We start from the raw sequence: 18,130 nt of genomic DNA on the forward strand, positions 1-18,130 counted from the left end.
TTTGTGCTGGGTTTAAACCTACGTTATTTTCTTTTGAATGCATGGCAAGGGCTTTTCCCTTCTTGGGAAGTTTTACTCCTGGTACCCCCAGCACACAGCAAATGCAAAATTCATTGTCTCACACACACCCAGACACACCCAGAGCTCCACATGGCATCCCACAGCCCAGGATGTGTGCAGAATACACTCATATAATGAACACAGTCTGCATCGAAGATAACATGGTTTATTTCTTCATGATATTCAGATTAAAATGTATCAATGTATTTATCACAATACTACATTTTAGGACAAAATCATCAGTGCTTTGCAAGTCTTCATAATGTTTATTCATTATAAATAGTAAATATTTACTGAACTTTTTACATGAAAGACATTTGTTTTTTTGTTTTCTTTTTTGTTGTTTTTTTTTTGTTTGGGTTTTTCTTTTTTTTACAACACATTCTGTTGTAGAGGCTGCAACACAAAGATTTTTCCATCACCCTTAAGACCATTGTGTGAACTAACCTCTGTACTGAACCTAGTCTAACTTACTACTTCATAGTCCTTAACTCTAAAAGGAATGTATTTGTGTTCTGCCTCCCTCTTTGTTCCAAGAATAGAGAGAAATAAATAATCCCACCTTCCATCATCCTCTTCCTCTCAACATCACAAAACACAAATTTATTGACATTCTAAAATGTCACAATGCAAACTTCTTGTAAACCTTGGTTCCTATAATTATACTTTCTATATTGGATATCACTGTATAATTTAAACAGGTGTGTCAAATACAGGTCCATCTCTGTCTATCCTGTACATCACTAAAAAACATGTAAACGTAATAATTTCTTCGTATTGTTTCCTGAAGATGACTTTTAAATCATGATTAACAAGCTGGATTTCAGTAATCCAGCAGAATGCAACATTTCTGTATTCTATCATCAGGAATTATGCACTGCAAAAATAAAAGTACCTGCAAAAATATAGTTCTGATTCTATATCTATGACTTTGGATGATCCCAAAGTTTGTGTGAGGTACACGGTATTGCACATTGCTAGGCAGTTATGAAAAATCAGTCGCATTGTTGGTGGGGTTTTTGTCTCCCATGTTTGTTTAAAAAGGTAAAACACACTGGGAAAACACATACAAAAAGGTAAAATCTGGATTTCATGTTACACAAGATCTCCTCTCTTGGTAATGCAAAACCTGTGAGTGACATTTATTGACAAGGTGATTACAAAAGCATGGTAAGGTAACCAATGAGTAGCTCAGGAAGTCTTTCACTCTTATCCAGCTTCCTAGGGACTGTGACGTTTCCTCTTGATGACAATTTCCAGTGTGCACAGTGAGAGGCTCTCCCAACCTTGTTTCAGAAACTGAGCTGTTTTAAAGTTAGACTAAAGTCAGCACTGGATGTCAGATGAGTCAGAGTACGCAGAGCTCAACTGCTCTAAGTTTTTAGTTTCAAAATGTTCCATTTGTCCCAATCAATGCACATTAATTTCAACAACAAAAAAATGGAATGTTTGCCAGGCTGTGATGTTAAATACTGCTCTGTTTTGTATACCCTCTCATAATGAAGCATGTCACATTTATTCATTATTGCTTTTGGCCTTTGTCTTCTGTATAGCTCTGTCCAGCCTTCAAAAGTCTACTAAAAGCTATGACTGGAGAGAACATAACAAGCATGTTTCTCTCAGTGGGACTGCCCCAGTTCAGGCTGCACTGTGTTGAGAAGATCCCTCATATCCAAACCTTGGAGTGAGACCGGAAAACGAGACAAGCTTTAACTTGAAGTGGACAGTTCATTTACGCAATATCTGGCTTCAGATAATGAAAGGCACCTGCAAAAAAGCAAAAGAAGCTTTTTAAGTCATGCTGTGACAACCTCACAGCATGGGGCCATGCCAACTACAGGTTGACAATGTCATATTTAATACTGCTATATCAAAGGAAAGGGACTAATATTTTTATTCCTAGGACAAGTTTGACAAAACTCTATGTATCTGGGATTATATAGTGTAATGATTCTTGAGCTGACCTCATTAAGAACATGTGTTTCTAATAGTGGAATGCCAGCGGTTATTTCATTTTGGACAACCCTTATGTTTTACCTAATGGCAATCAGGTTTCATGTCTCAACAATTAATAACATCAAGATGTTGTTGACATCACTTAAGAAAATAATTATGCAGCAGAAATCCTGCTCGAACAATCAGCTATCTCACCAGTGCATGGCTTTGAGGAGAAGCAGCAGCGAGCCCTGAGGATCTCTGCTCAGAACTCCCTTCCTCACAGACAGACAGACAGACAGACAGACAGACAGACAGACAGAAGGAGAGCACAGGCTGTTGGTAGCTGGGTGCCATTCCCAGGGTGTGTGTTCCATACTCACTTTGTCCGTACTGGCCGTACTGGTAGCCCGTGACGGGGTCCATGCTGTATCCCGTGGTGCTGTAGGTGGGCGGGCAGTAGGACTGGGATGTAGGCAGGCTGTCTAAGCCCTTCATGTGATCTAACCTCTGGCTGCAGCTGGCTGACACAGTGGTGGTGGGCTCCAGACCCCCAGTTAGAGGGGACAGGGCATAATCAGTTTGGGGCTGGTGAGGCACACCACCGTGGTTAGTCAAGAGTCCCATTACCTAAGAGGTAGAATAATAGAAAGAGTTAAAATATATGAAGAACTACATTGTTTACAGAACCACAGAAGTTCTCAAATCTATAATTTGATTTCCTAAACCAGGTAGACTTGATACTTGAATTGTGCTTTGTGTAGCTAATCCCAAGAGGAAGTAGAATTTGGTTACATCATCCACCAAAATAAAATCTGATGGCTAACAAGCAATAAAAAGTGATACTGGGGCAAATAAAGAATATTTTTTAAAACTTTTATGGTTCTAGAGTGCCTGATCCCAACTCCAGCTGGGAGTTCTGCAGATGTTTATTCGTTGATGGCTAAATTATAACAAAATTTTAAGAGAACAAAAAGCAAGTAGTGTCTGTGTAACCATGATGTCCTGCATGATCTACAAACATAAAAAAGCTGTGAAAAAGCTCACACAGTTTTCTTCTCCAAGATCAGCAACTATTCCAATGAAATCAGTGTGGAGCAGATCCCAGTAGCACTACTGATGGAAGTCAGAAAGAGCCCCACTGAATCCTGGTGTTCTAGGTGCTGGGAAAGGGGCAGAGCAGCGATCCCCCCACTGCTTCATGCCCTGTGTGCTGTAAAGAAATTAATGTGCAAGAGTAAAATGCTGGTCACAGCACCAGTTATTGATTCCAAAAACTGACTTGCAGAACACAACAGAAAGGGTCAGGCACTCCAGAGCTCAAGTCAGCTGTGACTCCTTTATTAAGCTGCTTCTACAGGGACAGTTATGAAATCAGTAGCTGAAAAGAGTTTACTGGAAAATACATGCTTGTCCCTATAAAAGCCCAGCCCTCTAGGCCATAATTTCCAGTAAAGAGCAAGAAAAAATTTCAAAAGCATCTGTGTTTTCAAGCACAAAACTACAGTGAAAAGTTCTTGTTTTTCAAAAATCTCCCCCACTACAGGTTGGTGAACCTTTCCTTTCCTGGCACACCAGTATAGAACACTTTGAAAATAACTGTATGACTGAGATTTGCTTACTTTTGCTGAAATAAATTGTACTTTAGAGTCTGACAAACAATTTGCAGCTTCTAACAGACGGGTGACATACAGCTGCTGCCAAAATTGCATATTGTGATCATTTACAGGCTGTTCTTGCTCCAAAAAACCATTACAATTATCTGACTTGCTATTTGATAATCACACTGCTTTGCAGCAATTCTTGCCATAAACTAAAGAGAGTTTTTAAAAATTTGAGTCTCTTTTTTAAAGACTTAATTAAACCTCATTAGAACATATCTGTTTCCTAAAGTTCTGATGCTCCTCCTGGAACTGTACTTATTTTCCATCACAAACTAAAAGGTATTATTATTGCAGGGAGCTTGTGTTTCCAGCTCTGAGTTGTTTGCTTTTTTGTTGGTTTGGGTTTTGTTTTTAATAAATAGATGAAACAAGATCCAGGGATAGTGATTTAGGTAGGAAAGAAGACCTACACAGTTTTTACATGTCTGATTAAGAAAACAGCGAGAGACAGAAACAGAATAATTCACAAAGAGAAACCCAGACCCCTGCATCAAGAACACAAAATATGTTTGCATCAAATGCACATAAGATATCTCACTGAAAAAAAAGAATGCTAAGAAGTTCAGTTACTATATATAGCACTGGAATGTTCACTTCTGATTCTCTAAGCTGAAAAACATGACTTTAACCAGTGGTATTTGCTGAATGTTTCACAAACTGAAGCATTCATGCAGAAAGAAATTCCAAAATATGCAAAATATATGCAAAGACTGCATTCAGATATTGAAATCTTACAACTTTTAATTTATAAAAACAAGATGAATTTGGATTCAGGATGTAAGATATTTTCTATTTAATTCAACAAATACATTGAATGCTGTTAAAAGAACTTGTGGTTAATAATAAAAAAAACCTCTGAAATCACCACAGATTGAAAAATCATATTATCTGTACCTCATTTTGTGTCAAAACTCCCCAAAAGTTGAAAACACTGTGTTCCTAAGTTTTTGTTCTAAAAATTGATTCTGAAAACTATTAAAATTTCTATCATTTTAGCAAGCTTTTAAGAAATTCCAAATATTTTTCTTATAACATTTGAATTTGATATTTGATATCCAAAATGTAGCATGCTTAATGACTGACACTGCATCAGCAGCACACAGTATTAGAACCTATGTTCATTCGGGTTATATTAATCCTTGTCCTTTGAAATTAACACTAATAGAGTTAAAAGAAGAGAAAGAACTCCAAAAAAAAAAAAAGATAAAAGAAAGGGGATAACTTAAACATTGACATTGAAAATTACTACTTTGGGAAATGTTTATGTTGGCAGGAGTATCATGGTTTTGACTACGGTTTGAAATGCGCAGGGGTTTATCAGAAATCTCAAGTGCACAAGCCTTTCCATTGCCGTGCAGGGCCAGTGTGACAGCAATATTTACAGGACTGCCCCGTGTTTTGTTCCGAGTTCAAGAGAAGAGGGAAGGGGCTGGGCTGGGCTCATGTCACAGGGGAGCTCTTCTCTGCCTCAGGGCTCTCCCATCACTCGCTGCCTGCCAGCACTTCTTTTTAAACAAATTTAAAAAACAAATTTTTACCCAAATTTGCTAATTTGGGTAAATAGCTATTTTATCGACTGTGTATTTCAACTAGAGGTTTGTTTGTTTGTTTCAATTTAACATTTTCAATAGAATAAACCTGAGACAAAATTATTTGGACTTTGCCAGCAAAAAGAGTGAGCTCAAAAACTTTTGGATTGGAAGCTTTTTTAAAATTGGAGATTTGTCTTGAAATTGAAACCTGGGTCCAGACAGAGTCACAAATGCTACTCAAACATCAGTAGTAGCAACTCTATTTGGATAGAGATTTCTTTTCTTTGACAAACTAAAATTAATATTTGGTGAGATTAACTTTTTTAAATTAGAAAATAATTAAGCATCATTTTATTAAGTGGACGTGCACCTAGTAAATATTCTGGAGCAGAACTGACTGAGACGTGTCTCTGAGCTGGAGAAAACTGAAAAGTAACCAACTTCCCAGAAATATCTTCCTCAGAGGCCTTCAGAATCATCCTGCAGTTGATTAGTATCTAAATAATTCGATTTTTGGTCATGTCAGTTTTGAAAGCTCTAAGGGAAGTAGCCTCAGGGCAGGAGTCTTTGCTGCGGTTTGTGCCATGACCTTCTCACCCATACAAGGAGTTACAGGAAGGGCATGGCTAACTTTCACCTAATCAATTAGAAATCCATTAACAGGCCAGTCTGCAAGATGCTCAGCACCCTCAGTTTATCACTGCACTCGAGACACACAAGGATCTGGATTTTGCAGCTCAGATTTTCTGTTGGGTATGAAGCAGTATAGTTCTAAGGAAGTAAACAGATATGATTGCTTTATAATAATTAAGGTATAAAATAAATTTATTCAATCTCTATACCATTCAAATTACTGGAAAATGTCTGCTCTCCTCTAAATCACTTTGGGAAAGGTAAATTAGTAATTATGAGCCTCACTGACCCAGAATCCAAGGGCTGAGTTAACACCCCATTAAAGTGATATAATAAATATTCAATTTATTTTAGAGCAGAACTCCTATAAACGTGGGGAAAAAAATCAGATTTAAAATTTTTAGCTACATATATTTTGTTCTCACCTTTTGCAAAACACACATAGGAATGTTGATGCACAGCCTTTGTGCTTATACAATAAAATACAATATAATAGATAAAATCATTCTATTAGAAAGCAAAGGTGAAGTTATGAATAAGTAAACAGAACACGGTAGACTGCAACAACCAAATTCTACAGAAAAGTTTTTCTGAGAGAACACATCTGAAGCAATCCAAAATATTCATTAGGACAAATCCCTTGCTGGTGGAGTCAGCACAGAATCACCAGCGGAGGATATGATCGAGAAAGAGAGCTCGAGTGATGAAAGCCTTGAAGGCATGAACACAATGTCTGGTCCATTATCAGCTGTTGGAAAATACTTCTATTATCACCAAAATAAAGGGCACTAAACTAAAAAAAAAAAAAAAAAAAAAAAAGTTTATTTTATTGAAATGAAACATTCTGGCTGTTAACATGGTTAGTATTCGAGGATGTAGGACCCTCCATAGGCACAATAAAATTCTCATATGTTTTAATTCATTTACGCATGCCTGTGTTTAATATGCTTTGTGACCATGCCTGCAATTAATATGATTTATGAGGAAAAGAACATGTGCAGTATTTTTTTGGGTACAGTGATACTATTTTCCCCTCCTGTGAATGAAAGATTTAATGAAACAGCTCAAGGAAAATGGTTGGCAGTTAACATATTAAGTTGAACTGACAGAACCATGAGTAAACTTTAGCGCAGTTAATGATATCCTCTTATCTGACCCTGACACATTTGCAGCATGTAATTTACAGAAGCTCTGTCCAGGGAATCTTGACAAATGCTCCTAACGATGTCAGGGCAATGTTCCATTCTAATGTAAAACAGATGTGGGTCAGATACCCTCATTCATCACTAACACTGAAAATTTCAAACTCCTTCCGAGATGAATGGCATTACCTGCTGTTAACTCTCTTCACTGTAGAGAAATCTCTGAAAAAAACGAAATATTGCACAAGAAAGAACACCAAAAGGATTGTTATCATGCACTATAATGAGAGATTTTAGAGGATTAATTAATTAGCTATATGGATCTATATCTATAGGATCCTAGAACCACGTTGCTGATTCATTTTATATATATGAATATTTCTATTGAATACAAGAAACCCGACAGAAAGCAATTTTTTTGCCAAATGGTAAGAGCTGGCAACCACATACTTGGCTGATGAAAATAAGAGCAACTGTACTGACTTTGGACATTGATGATCTGACCCTCTGCATACTCATACCAAATGAGACCTCATACTGATTTCATACCACCAGGTATCACTGGTACCTGCACAGGAATTACAGAAGGTGCACTGGTGCACATTTAGGGTAATTAGGAGGATAAGTTAATTATTTCATTAAATACATTTTTACTTACAGAGAATTACCAAGCATTATTTAAAACATTATTACGGTCTGTCGCAAAACTCATGTCTTTTTTAAAGTCCTATATCACAGAGTCCCAGATCTTGGTAACATCACCAAAATAATTCTAAGATCAGCTAATTTTTGAGCCCCTGGTATGAAAAGCAACCAAAAATGACTGAAAGGTAAAATAAAAAAAGCTCAAAGATAAACATATAGTCAGAATTTATGAATATATAAGCATATCTATACAATTAAACATCTCACAACCTTTTCAGAAAGCCTCAGAAACTGGAGTTGCATGACTTTAAATGCTCAGCTATGGCAATATTACTCAAAAGAATTCATAACAAGCCTAAATTTGGTATTAGGTTGCTCTTTGCCTGTGAACTCTCCTCCTCCCACCTTCTATCAAACCCCAAACACAAAAGAATGATTCTGGCCACTATGAACACCAGCCCAGCTGTCACTAGCTCATCTCTCACACACCTTCCCTCAACAACAGGGATGTATGGATTTGTTATGGCTGAAAGCAAAATAAACCAAAAGAGAAAAGTTAAGGTGGACATTCAAAACCCTACAGTCACCTGTTTATTTTTTTCTGCTATATTAATGTATTTAGTACATTTTTATATTATCTATAAATGTATACTTATATAAAATAGAGAATATTTTATATAAAATATTAGTATATTTACAAAAGAAATAATACATGTTGTTATTTTTACACAGTAACAATTACAAAACTATTGAATCTCATCTATTTTAGTCACAGAAACAAAAAATAATCAACCCCATTGTCTGAACTTCTGTTTTTAAATTAAAAAAATAAAAGAAGAACAAAAACTTGTGTTCATGAAAATTATATCATGTGATTTAACTTTCTTCCTCACAAAGAAATCCATGCCCTGTCTCATGTTCTTGGGTCATTAAGCAAAGTGCTCTCAAAGCCAAGTGCATTGTGATCATCATCTTCAGATCATGAGCTTCTCATTGCTGTGGGACTTGAACCCAAATGAAATGTTTCTGTAGGCAACCAGTTCAAGGTAATCCAACAGAATGGTCAGGGGAAAGTATCATGAATTAATAGTTGCTTTTCTTCACTCTCTTGTCCCTCTTAATGAGGGAATGAAAGTTTTTAGCCCTGGTTCCAGTGTCTCCCTTAAAAACAGAATTAACAAGACAACATGAACATATCTAACTGATTTGACAGCTGCTATCAGTTCCATACATCAGGTTAATGAAAACCAAGTGCTCTCAAAGACTTAAGAGAAGTGCATTGCCTAAGATCTATCTCACCAAAAGGAGTCACAGGGTAACTCTTAAAGTCAGGCAGTGAAATGTTTTGACAGTAGAAGAAAGAAACCTTGAAACAGCTTGCATCTTTACTACTGTTCATGGAAAAGTTTGGGATTTTCTTATCAAGATTATTCCTGAGCTCCAGGTAATGGCATGAAACTGCAAACTTTGTTAAAGACTGTTATGATCTCCTACACAGACCACTCAATACTCAATCTACTTCTCATTTTAATACTGCAGCCTTTAAAGCTACAGGTTTGATTCAATTAAGGAGGAGGGGGAGAGGCAAGCAAGAGGAAAGAGTAGATCTGAGAAGTTTTCTAGAGGGCAAGAAGGAAAAAATATTATGCCTAGGAGGAGACAGGTTACACACATTTGTTCTACTCCCAGTAAAATCTTAAAACTGAAGTACTGTTTAAGCCTGGATTATCCTACAGGTTAAATACAGGAAGCACATGGCCTCATGGGCAGCAGAGTATTACTGCTCCACCTGAATCCACAGCAGCCAGAGCAGCATTCTCCAAACCAGCAAACTGCCTGACCTGGTGTAGGGCAAACTCTGCTGCTCTGACATTAATAAAAAGCACATGAGGAGGTCAGGGGATGCCAATGTACACCGGAAAAGACTTTTTCCTTATCTTAAATGAAGCAGTTCAAAATACTGATATCCTGTCCTTGAAACAATCTGCCCTTTACTAAGACCATACACCTGCAGTTGTGAGACAAGTGTTTCTGCAGTCACTGTTCTGCTTCACAGCAAAAAACCAGCAATGGCCACTAATCATAAAGTGCCATGGCAATCCAAAAGCATGCCTAAGTCCTGTATACATACATTAATGTCCAGATATGCTACCCCCTCATAATTCTGAGTTAAAAAACATTTGTTGAAAGAAAATTCACTAAGCAACTAAAACCTAATTTGAAAAGGAAATACAATATTCCCATAAATGTATGCATGGCAGGCAAGAATATGCATAATAGGCATAAAAAACATAAAAATATGCAATTTACATATATTACACACTAATAATCTCTTTTCTGACATTATATTCAAAGAGCCCTGGCTGAGATGGCATGCTTGCAGTTGAGTTGCTTTTTCATGAAATACAAACACTCCAGGCTGCCAGCTCCCCAAGACATTAATCCTTGACTTTTTCCAGCAAAAGTCAACCCGTTGCATGCCTGCAAGACAGAGGTTCTCTCACCACATCCAGGTAGTAATAAATAAACCAGATGAGCAAGGAGAATAATCAGTCATCTGAAGGATATCTGCAGATCTTGTCTCGATGTTAAAAAGTATTAAACAAGGTGGAACTCTTTATATTCCCTTATATTTTTAAATAGGATCAACAACTTTTCATCACCCAACTTGCAAGACAGTTATGTAATGGAGCATTCTGTTTCCTAGAACTAAGAAATACAGTCCCCTCTCACCCCGAAATTTAAGGCTAACACAATAAAAATGAAATTACATCACCCTAGGTATCTCTGCTTGTCCTCTGCCTTCACCAGTGCTTGCCTTAAACACCGTATTTGTCAATCATTTTCAATAAAAAAGTTAGAATTGTTTCATTCTACATAGAAAATAACAGTTCCCTGACAACTTTGTGTCAGACCGTCATTTGCAACAAATCAACGACAAAGAGGAGAAATGCTTAAGTCTGCTAAGAATATGATCCTGTGTATCTTAGTATTAGATTTTGTTCTGTGTGTTCTAAAGGTGTTTCTTTTTAAATCACAAAATATTATCTGGGCTTCAGACAAAGCCCCCCTTCCCCCTCCCTGCTACAGCCACCACAAATTCAGCTTTAGACTCAGTTTGTCAGGAGCACTTGCCTGCAAGAGACACATGGATGGGTGGAAACATTATGTTAATTGCACACACACACAGATTTATTGTGGTCAAAAATGCACTGGCTAGTAAATAGACCCTCTTTCTTTCTCATCTAAATTCCATGCACACAGGCAGGGCAGTGCAACATGCCCACTCAGCAGCAAAACTCCTGTTTCCCTTTCCCATGAAACCTCAAATGCAGAGCTGGCTTTCAACTTTACCTCACCTCAGCCTCTCTTTCAGGACCTCAGGATGAGCCCTGAGGAAGCATGGAGAGGGGATGCACAGTGGCACACCCCAAAGCTCAGGGACACTTCACACACCAACATTGTGACCAGCGGCTGAGGCTCCTTAGGGCATCAAGAGTTTCACTGGTTTGCTACACTCCCACAATTTGTTGCACATAATTTACACATTTGTGGCTGTATTACTGCATCATATAACACAAAATCTGAGTATGACACTTTATACCTCTCTACATTTTATACATGTCTCTAACTCATTGTTTAGGCACCAAAACTGATATAGAGGAGCTGTTGGTAATGCCACATGAATTTAAGTCTGGGTTTTTCATTTGTTTGTTTGATGGAAAGACTTTAAACATCTGTTGAAGGTAATCATTCAGTTGCCAAGAAGCTGTTCCAAATCTAATGGATATAAGTAATCTCCTCTATGCACTGAGCTACGATAGCATGATATCAGCTTTAGAGGGATCAGCATCCCCCTAAACCTGTTGGTAGAGCTGCTGGACACAGCCAGAAGGCTAAACACTAAATTAGAAAAAGGTTTCAGAAGTCTAAGGAAAACAAACAAACAAAATAACAACAGAAGCCTCCTAGTGTAAAGACGGTACTGGGTGTAAAAAAGCATATAATGTCCTTTTGATTACATCAAACCTCAAATCAGCAAGACTTTTGCAGGAGGAGACCTGGCCTCACATTTTTGTCCCATTTTCCCCAGCCATCACAAGATTTCTTTAGTGTTGTGCTCCACTTCTGTGTCACAGACAATAAAAGCTTTGTGAAGGGTGGAAAAAAAAAGATCACATTTTCCACAGCCAGAACCAACACACATTCAAATGGACACTAACAACTACATTTTATGGATTAACATTAAAAACCATATAGATACTGATGTCAAAAATATGGAAGCCTTGCACACTATGAAACTAGTCATTAAAAAAAAAAAAAAAAAGAAAGAAGCGACTAATATAATGTAATGGATTTTGTTGAAGTTTCCATTTAGAAATCAGAATTCTTTCAAACAAAATATATTCAAGTCTTGTTGGAAGTACATCCATTTGTTTTTCTGGTGGTATTTTTTTCATGGGGTTTCAAACCATAAAGTTTTGTACCCCACTCTATGCTATAGGAATCTGTGAATCTTAATTACATTTACCGTTACAAAAAAGGGTTTATGAACTTTTGCCTTTGGGCAAAAATGTTTATTTCATTGCCTTTGTTATTCATTCTTTTCAACTCCAGTGCCTTTGAACTTTTCAGCTGCACAGAGTTATCACCGTTGCACAGGAACCAGGAACTGCACTCTCGAGATGCAAACCACAACTTGAAGAAAACGAAGGAGGCAAAGATATACGAGTCGTTATTTTGGCCACCCTTTGTGCCATTAAAATCTCATTTTCTGCCTATTAGAATGCCCTCTCCCTGCTTAGGCAGTGGTGATAGTCAGTGATTAGTGTGTAATTGAGTATAATTGTCTTTTCACTTTTCATTTGTGTCATTCTGAGCTTCTCTCTGTTTTTCCAACCACTGAGAGGAAAAAAGGGTAGAAAGCAGATAAAGCTGTTAAAACTCTCACTTTCAGCCCTGAAGAGATTCCTGATTGTAATTATAGATTGCATCCTCTTTGTGACTCCTCAGAATTTAGTGGACATCTCTTTCCAAGCACCTGGGCAGAGCTCTTGTTAATAAAATAAACTACCATCTATTCAAGTTTTAACTAATAATGTCAGCTTCAGACAGATGCCATGTGTAGGAAAATTTAACCAATCTTTTGACACTCAATTATCGAGGCAATTTATTAACCTGATTTCCTTAAAAGAGCTCACGCAAATTAGAAAAACAATTATGGTATTCATGCATTTATATATTGCCAAAGAGCAGTAATACTGCTAATTTATGTATTTATAACTCGATTATAGCTCATCTCAATACACATTTCTCAGTCCTTGGAACCCTCTTCATACAACTTGCTCATAAGTTTCCTGGACCACTTGGTAAAATCTTGATGAGGTTATTTTAATGGGATATTTTATTCACAGAAAAAAATACAAGATCTATTTTCTGTACCTAGCCTTGGATCTTCAGGAGAAGAGTGGTACATTACAAATGTTTGATAAGTGAATGCAAACACGAAGTCTGCATGATTGCATTATAAATCAGTTGAAATTAAATATAAGCTATGACTCTTCATTCAGCCAGTAGGAGGAAAAAAAATTAAGAGAAAAAAAAAAGGAAACTAGCAAACTGAAATCATGTGGCTTATATAAAGAATACATTATGGTTTAAATTTGGCAATTCATTATACTGTGGCCTGAGGGAATAGACTCTTTGGTTCTGGTATACAGCAAATCCTCTGTCTGAAAACACAGGACTGACCTGAGGTGAGAGGCCATTGCCAATGGCAGGGTTCATGGGATTGGAGGGCCCGGACGGAGGCACAAAGCTGTCTGTATAGCTGGAAAATCCATGCCTGGTGCTGGGGAGGCAATAGGCAGAGCTGCTCTCTGGGTTCGAAGGGAGGCTGCTTTGGTGTACAGTGCTTGGAGGGAGAGGCTGAGGTCTATGGACGGTACTGCTTGGATCAGACACAGCTGGAAGCACAAGAAACATGTTGATATGTTTTCCTCCTTTACTTGTGGCATAATAAATTCATTATGTGAAGCTCAGCTTAAGAGAACTGCATCAGAACCTGCATTCAAATACTGGTTAAGTAGAAAAGTAAATCAATAATATTACTGGATATTTACCTGGCCTGTGAGCTTACACAAAAAATTCTTAAACAGACTACAAATATCATAACAACAGACATGTGGCTTTCAGACACCTTTAATGAGCACATACGGTCAGCAATATTTTTTTATATATGTCTATAGATAAAAATAAAGGAAAATATTTATTTACTTGTAAGATCAGCTTTCCCCTCTTGCTCACAGCTCAGAAATCCCACCATGGTTTGTATCAAGTCAAGCAATGGATGGGAGAAGCCCTGGGCTTTGAAAAATTCCCACAATTAGAACCTCCACTAAGAGATAGGATCCAAATCTCAAAGGAGGAAGCAATAAGAGCACATAAGTTTTATAACATAACATTTTATAAAATCTCACTCATAATGTTTTTATCTAATAGTAAAACTTAACAAAGCCTAGATTTGAGGGTCTGTTCCCTCCCACTCAAATCCAAAGTTCACAGAATTTCTGATAACATTAAGAAAATGTTTACCCTACTGAGACTGGCTACCGTCTGATGTGAAACAAACTGGTTTTTTCACCATCAAATAAATATTCAGAGTATTTACAGAAGTTCCAATGCTGATAGCCACAACAAGGACAGAGTGCACCTGTCTCCTACATCACACCAGACACTTCCAGCAAAGCAGGCTAGTGCAGTGGCAGGGCAGGGATGAGTGTCCATCATTTCACCAAAGCTGCATGTCTGCTGGGCAGAAGGTGATTATCTCTCTGCAGAGCAGCCTTCACATGGAACCACCCCTTTGCTGTAGCAAAACACACCTGAGTTCTTACATCCTTAAAGTAAGCAGGCTTGCAGATTCCTCCCTGAGTCAGACCCTAAATTAGCCAATAAAGAAAATATTCCTACAATGGATGAGCACAGGAAAGCCTCCCAATAACACTGTTTTAACCAAGTACCTGTGGGCTACTGTACCTTGCGGTATGGAGGTGGGTTGGTAGGAGGGCTCAGAGAGCTGGTACGTCGGCAAAGTCGGCATGGCACTGGGTGGGAATCCTCCGGGGATCAGATGGTTGAAAGCCATCAGTTGGTTGGCTCCTGCCTGCTTCCTCCATCTGGCACGACGATTACTAAACCAGACCTGCAAATGTTTTAAATATGAACATTTGATTTTTGCACATTTAATGCAGATGTATCAGAAATAATGGCATTGCACTTCAAACACACTCAGTGTCTGAGATGAGAGATGCAGAAGATGCACGCTGAACTCAGTGCTCCTAGACAAGAAAGGTGTCCTTGGCACACATTTCCATGGTCCAGCAGATTCAACACAGGAATTCTGATCCTTAGTTTCATCTCAAATACAGCCTCTCCTGAGAAAAAACTGGCTACTCTTTCAAGCTTTAGTGTTTTAAATCACTATCATTACTGTGCCAGATTTAATGAGAAAGCAGAAACCTCTTCATTTAATCTAAATGCCAGCCAAACCTATTTAGTCTGTACTGCACTGTCTTTAACTTGCTGACAAGTTAGTGGCATCGCTTAATGCACTGTTAGAAGTGCACATACTTATATATTGGGATACTATATTGGTCTAATGACCAACAGAACTTCAAGCTTTTAATTAGAAAAATACAAGCCCCATGGACAAAATACACAAATCCCTCCCAGCAAGTTTTCATGTGTTCACATATGTACAAAACATCTCTTAATAAACTTACAACAGTAGGTCAGAACTTTAGTACCAGATTAGCATTTCAGAATCACTTTGAAATCCGTTCTCAGGAAAGCACACCAACCAGATGGAGTTTGGATTTGTGGGACATTCTAGCTATAAATCTGCTTTTCTTCACGTCATTCTCAGTTCATGTTTTAAGTTTTCCAAGCCTTGGATGTTTCTTACTACATCCAAGTTAGGAAAACACAAGATATCACAAATGCAGACATAATAGGAGTTGCAACACACATTTATTAATATTATAGGGATTGCACACATCACAAACTGGAAGGGCAAGGAGTCAGTGCAGGGGTGCCTGGAGCAGGGTGCAGGCACATTGCCTTGTTGCAGGGTCAGAGCAGGCTCCTGATTACAGCTCTCAGCTCCATGGTGGAGCACTGAGGGAAGGAATGGTTGGTTAAGGTAACAGAGACTGCACACATTTGTAAACAAGCAGCCAGTTGCTCATAATCCTACATCCTGAAGTAGCTGCAGTGCTCATCTATAAATACAATTAATTAGATAAGACTTCAACTCTTCCCTCCAAGGAAGGATGAGTGTATTGTTAGCTGGCTCACTGTCCCCCACACTCAACTGAGTGTTAACATCTGATAAAGTAGATTTGCTCAGCCTGTAAGGCAGCCTGGCCTGAGAGCTGCTGAGGCAGGTTAGCTGAAGAGTCACATATAGATGTATTTGTAAAAGATGGGGCTCAGATCTGTAACCCTTCCAGCAAGCAGCCCTTGCTGGCTTATGAACCAGGTATCACAGACTGGGATTCTATGTGTGACACCATTTATAAACCATGAGTGGCCCTCACACAGGAGGGTAACAACATTTTGGGCTACACTGTGGGCTTTTCCTCTGCTTGCTGTTTCATGACAGGAGTAGGGGGACTCGCTGGGCCATCTGGTTTCTGACATAGGCCATCTGTCACCATGTAGTTTGTTCTGACTTCATCCTCTTTTCAGAATGAGATGCTCAGCTCACACAGCTGCCTCCTCCTTTGGCCGTAACATCTACTCCTCAATTATACACTCCCACTCCAGTTTAAGGTCTAGGACAGAGGGATAGGTGGAGCCTCTATTCCATGTCACAAATCCCTCTCTTGATGTTTTGCTGTACATACTAACCCCCTCCTCTGTCTCCACATGAACCATTTCTGAAAGCAGCTGGCAGGGACAAGGCACAGGGTGGAGAAGCAAAACCTGCAATGAGCAGTGGTTGAGAACGGGTCTAGATTCAGCCTGTAGAGCAAGAAAGAGACCTTGCTAAAGACCCAAAGAACACTTAGGAAGGGTAATGGAGGTCAGAAAGTGATCAGGGAACAGCAAACGATTGTTGTAATTAGCTGACCCAGGTCATTAGCTACGCCTTTTTTCCTTGACACTCTCTCTTCTTCAGGTCAAGAGGGTTATCTCATGATCTCCAAGTGCTTTGGGAACACCAACCGAACTACACTATGTGAATAGATTTCATTCAGGAAAGTGAGGTAACAAGATTTTGTTTTCTCTACAGATAAAGATTTGCCTTCAAACTCCAGGTCTTTATTAAAATGAGTCAGGCCCCAAGCTTTAATTCAGCAGTAAGTGATTTACATAAATGCCAAGTTTTATATTTTTTACTGACAGATAGATTTTTGGCTCATTTTGTAGATTTGCATTTTTTCCACAACAGCAGCCACGTATTAGACATCTCTGAAAGGGACACACTCAATGCTCTCAAAAAGCCTGCAGCAGCCACACAATGGACACCCTTGCACAGAGCTTTGTTGCCACCTGGAGCCCCATTACATTAAGTGGGACTCTGCAGGAGTGCAGAAACCTGGCTGGGCTGTGCAGAATCAAGGCTGTGTATTGCCACCTTGGTCCTATGTGATTGGGATGGGCTAAATGAGTGCTATTCAGGCACCCATGTCACATGGCACTGGCCTCTTGCTTTTCCCAGTGGCAAGAAGGCAGATGGCACCTGATTAGCACCAGAGTTAGTCCAAAATTATCTCACCAAAACCCCTTGAACAAGTTCAAAACTGCAGGAAGACTATTGCCACAAATACCACACAAGTTCATCACTACAGAATGGTAGAGGCACATAAGAAAACAAAAGTAAAAAAGCCACTAAATCAAGAAAAAGTTACTAAAACTAAATAACTGAAACCTAAATAACTCAAACCTAAGTATTTTATTTACATTTTATGTAATGCCTATTAAAATTAGTCAAATCCCAAGCTTTATTCAGAAGTTTGTTATTTTAACTGAAATTATTTGGGTTTTTAATCATAATATTTCCCTTAGACTACAGTCAGTTGCCTTGATCTATTTCAAGAGTCCAGATTTTTTTTCATTTCTTAAATCCTCAAGTATCATGAAAAATCCATGTACACTATTACCACTACAGAAATCTTGAAAAACTTTGCTAATCTCAAGCCAAAACTTAAAAATAAATCCAGTCACCACAAGCCAGTGTGCCTGCTTAGAAACATATTGTAAACACCTGGAGAAATATTTTCTTTTGTTTGTACATTTCCAATATGATTTAAATATAATGTCTCCTTATGTGCAACAGATTTCAACTTCCACCAACATGAAAAAATCCTCATCTTATGAGTGGCCTCTTCAAATCTAGCGGATCCCCACAGGATTCTCCTGTTCTCCCACAACCTCTTTCCAAGAGGCACAATCATCACTTGGCTGCAGGGATGCTTCCAGTACAAAACAGCCCCTGGAGGAGATCCCAAGT

At 38.4% G+C, this 18,130-nt stretch overlaps 1 protein-coding gene across 4 annotated transcripts in view; it reads right to left on the bottom strand.

The window, feature by feature from the left end:
* Positions 1 to 212: 212 nt before the first annotated feature.
* The window catches only part of PAX3 (paired box 3), a 76,360-nt gene continuing 58,442 nt past the window's right edge, over positions 213 to 18,130 (bottom strand). For 3 of the 4 annotated variants that reach the window (XM_058843901.1, XM_058843899.1, XM_058843900.1), the window contains exons 6-9: positions 14,650 to 14,815; positions 13,363 to 13,577; positions 2,379 to 2,625; positions 284 to 1,827 (exon numbers count right to left, since the gene is read on the bottom strand). In XM_058843901.1, the coding sequence (XP_058699884.1) occupies positions 1,793 to 1,827; positions 2,379 to 2,625; positions 13,363 to 13,577; positions 14,650 to 14,815 (663 nt within the window). In that variant the 3' untranslated portion in view covers positions 284 to 1,792. Of the gene's footprint in view, positions 1,828 to 2,378; positions 2,626 to 13,362; positions 13,578 to 14,649; positions 14,816 to 18,130 lie in introns of all 4 variants that reach the window. The other variant, XM_058843898.1, reaches the window with a different exon arrangement.

This window comes from Poecile atricapillus, chromosome 8 (genome assembly GCF_030490865.1).
Source record: "Poecile atricapillus isolate bPoeAtr1 chromosome 8, bPoeAtr1.hap1, whole genome shotgun sequence".
In the NCBI taxonomy this organism is placed as follows: Eukaryota; Metazoa; Chordata; class Aves; order Passeriformes; family Paridae; genus Poecile; species Poecile atricapillus.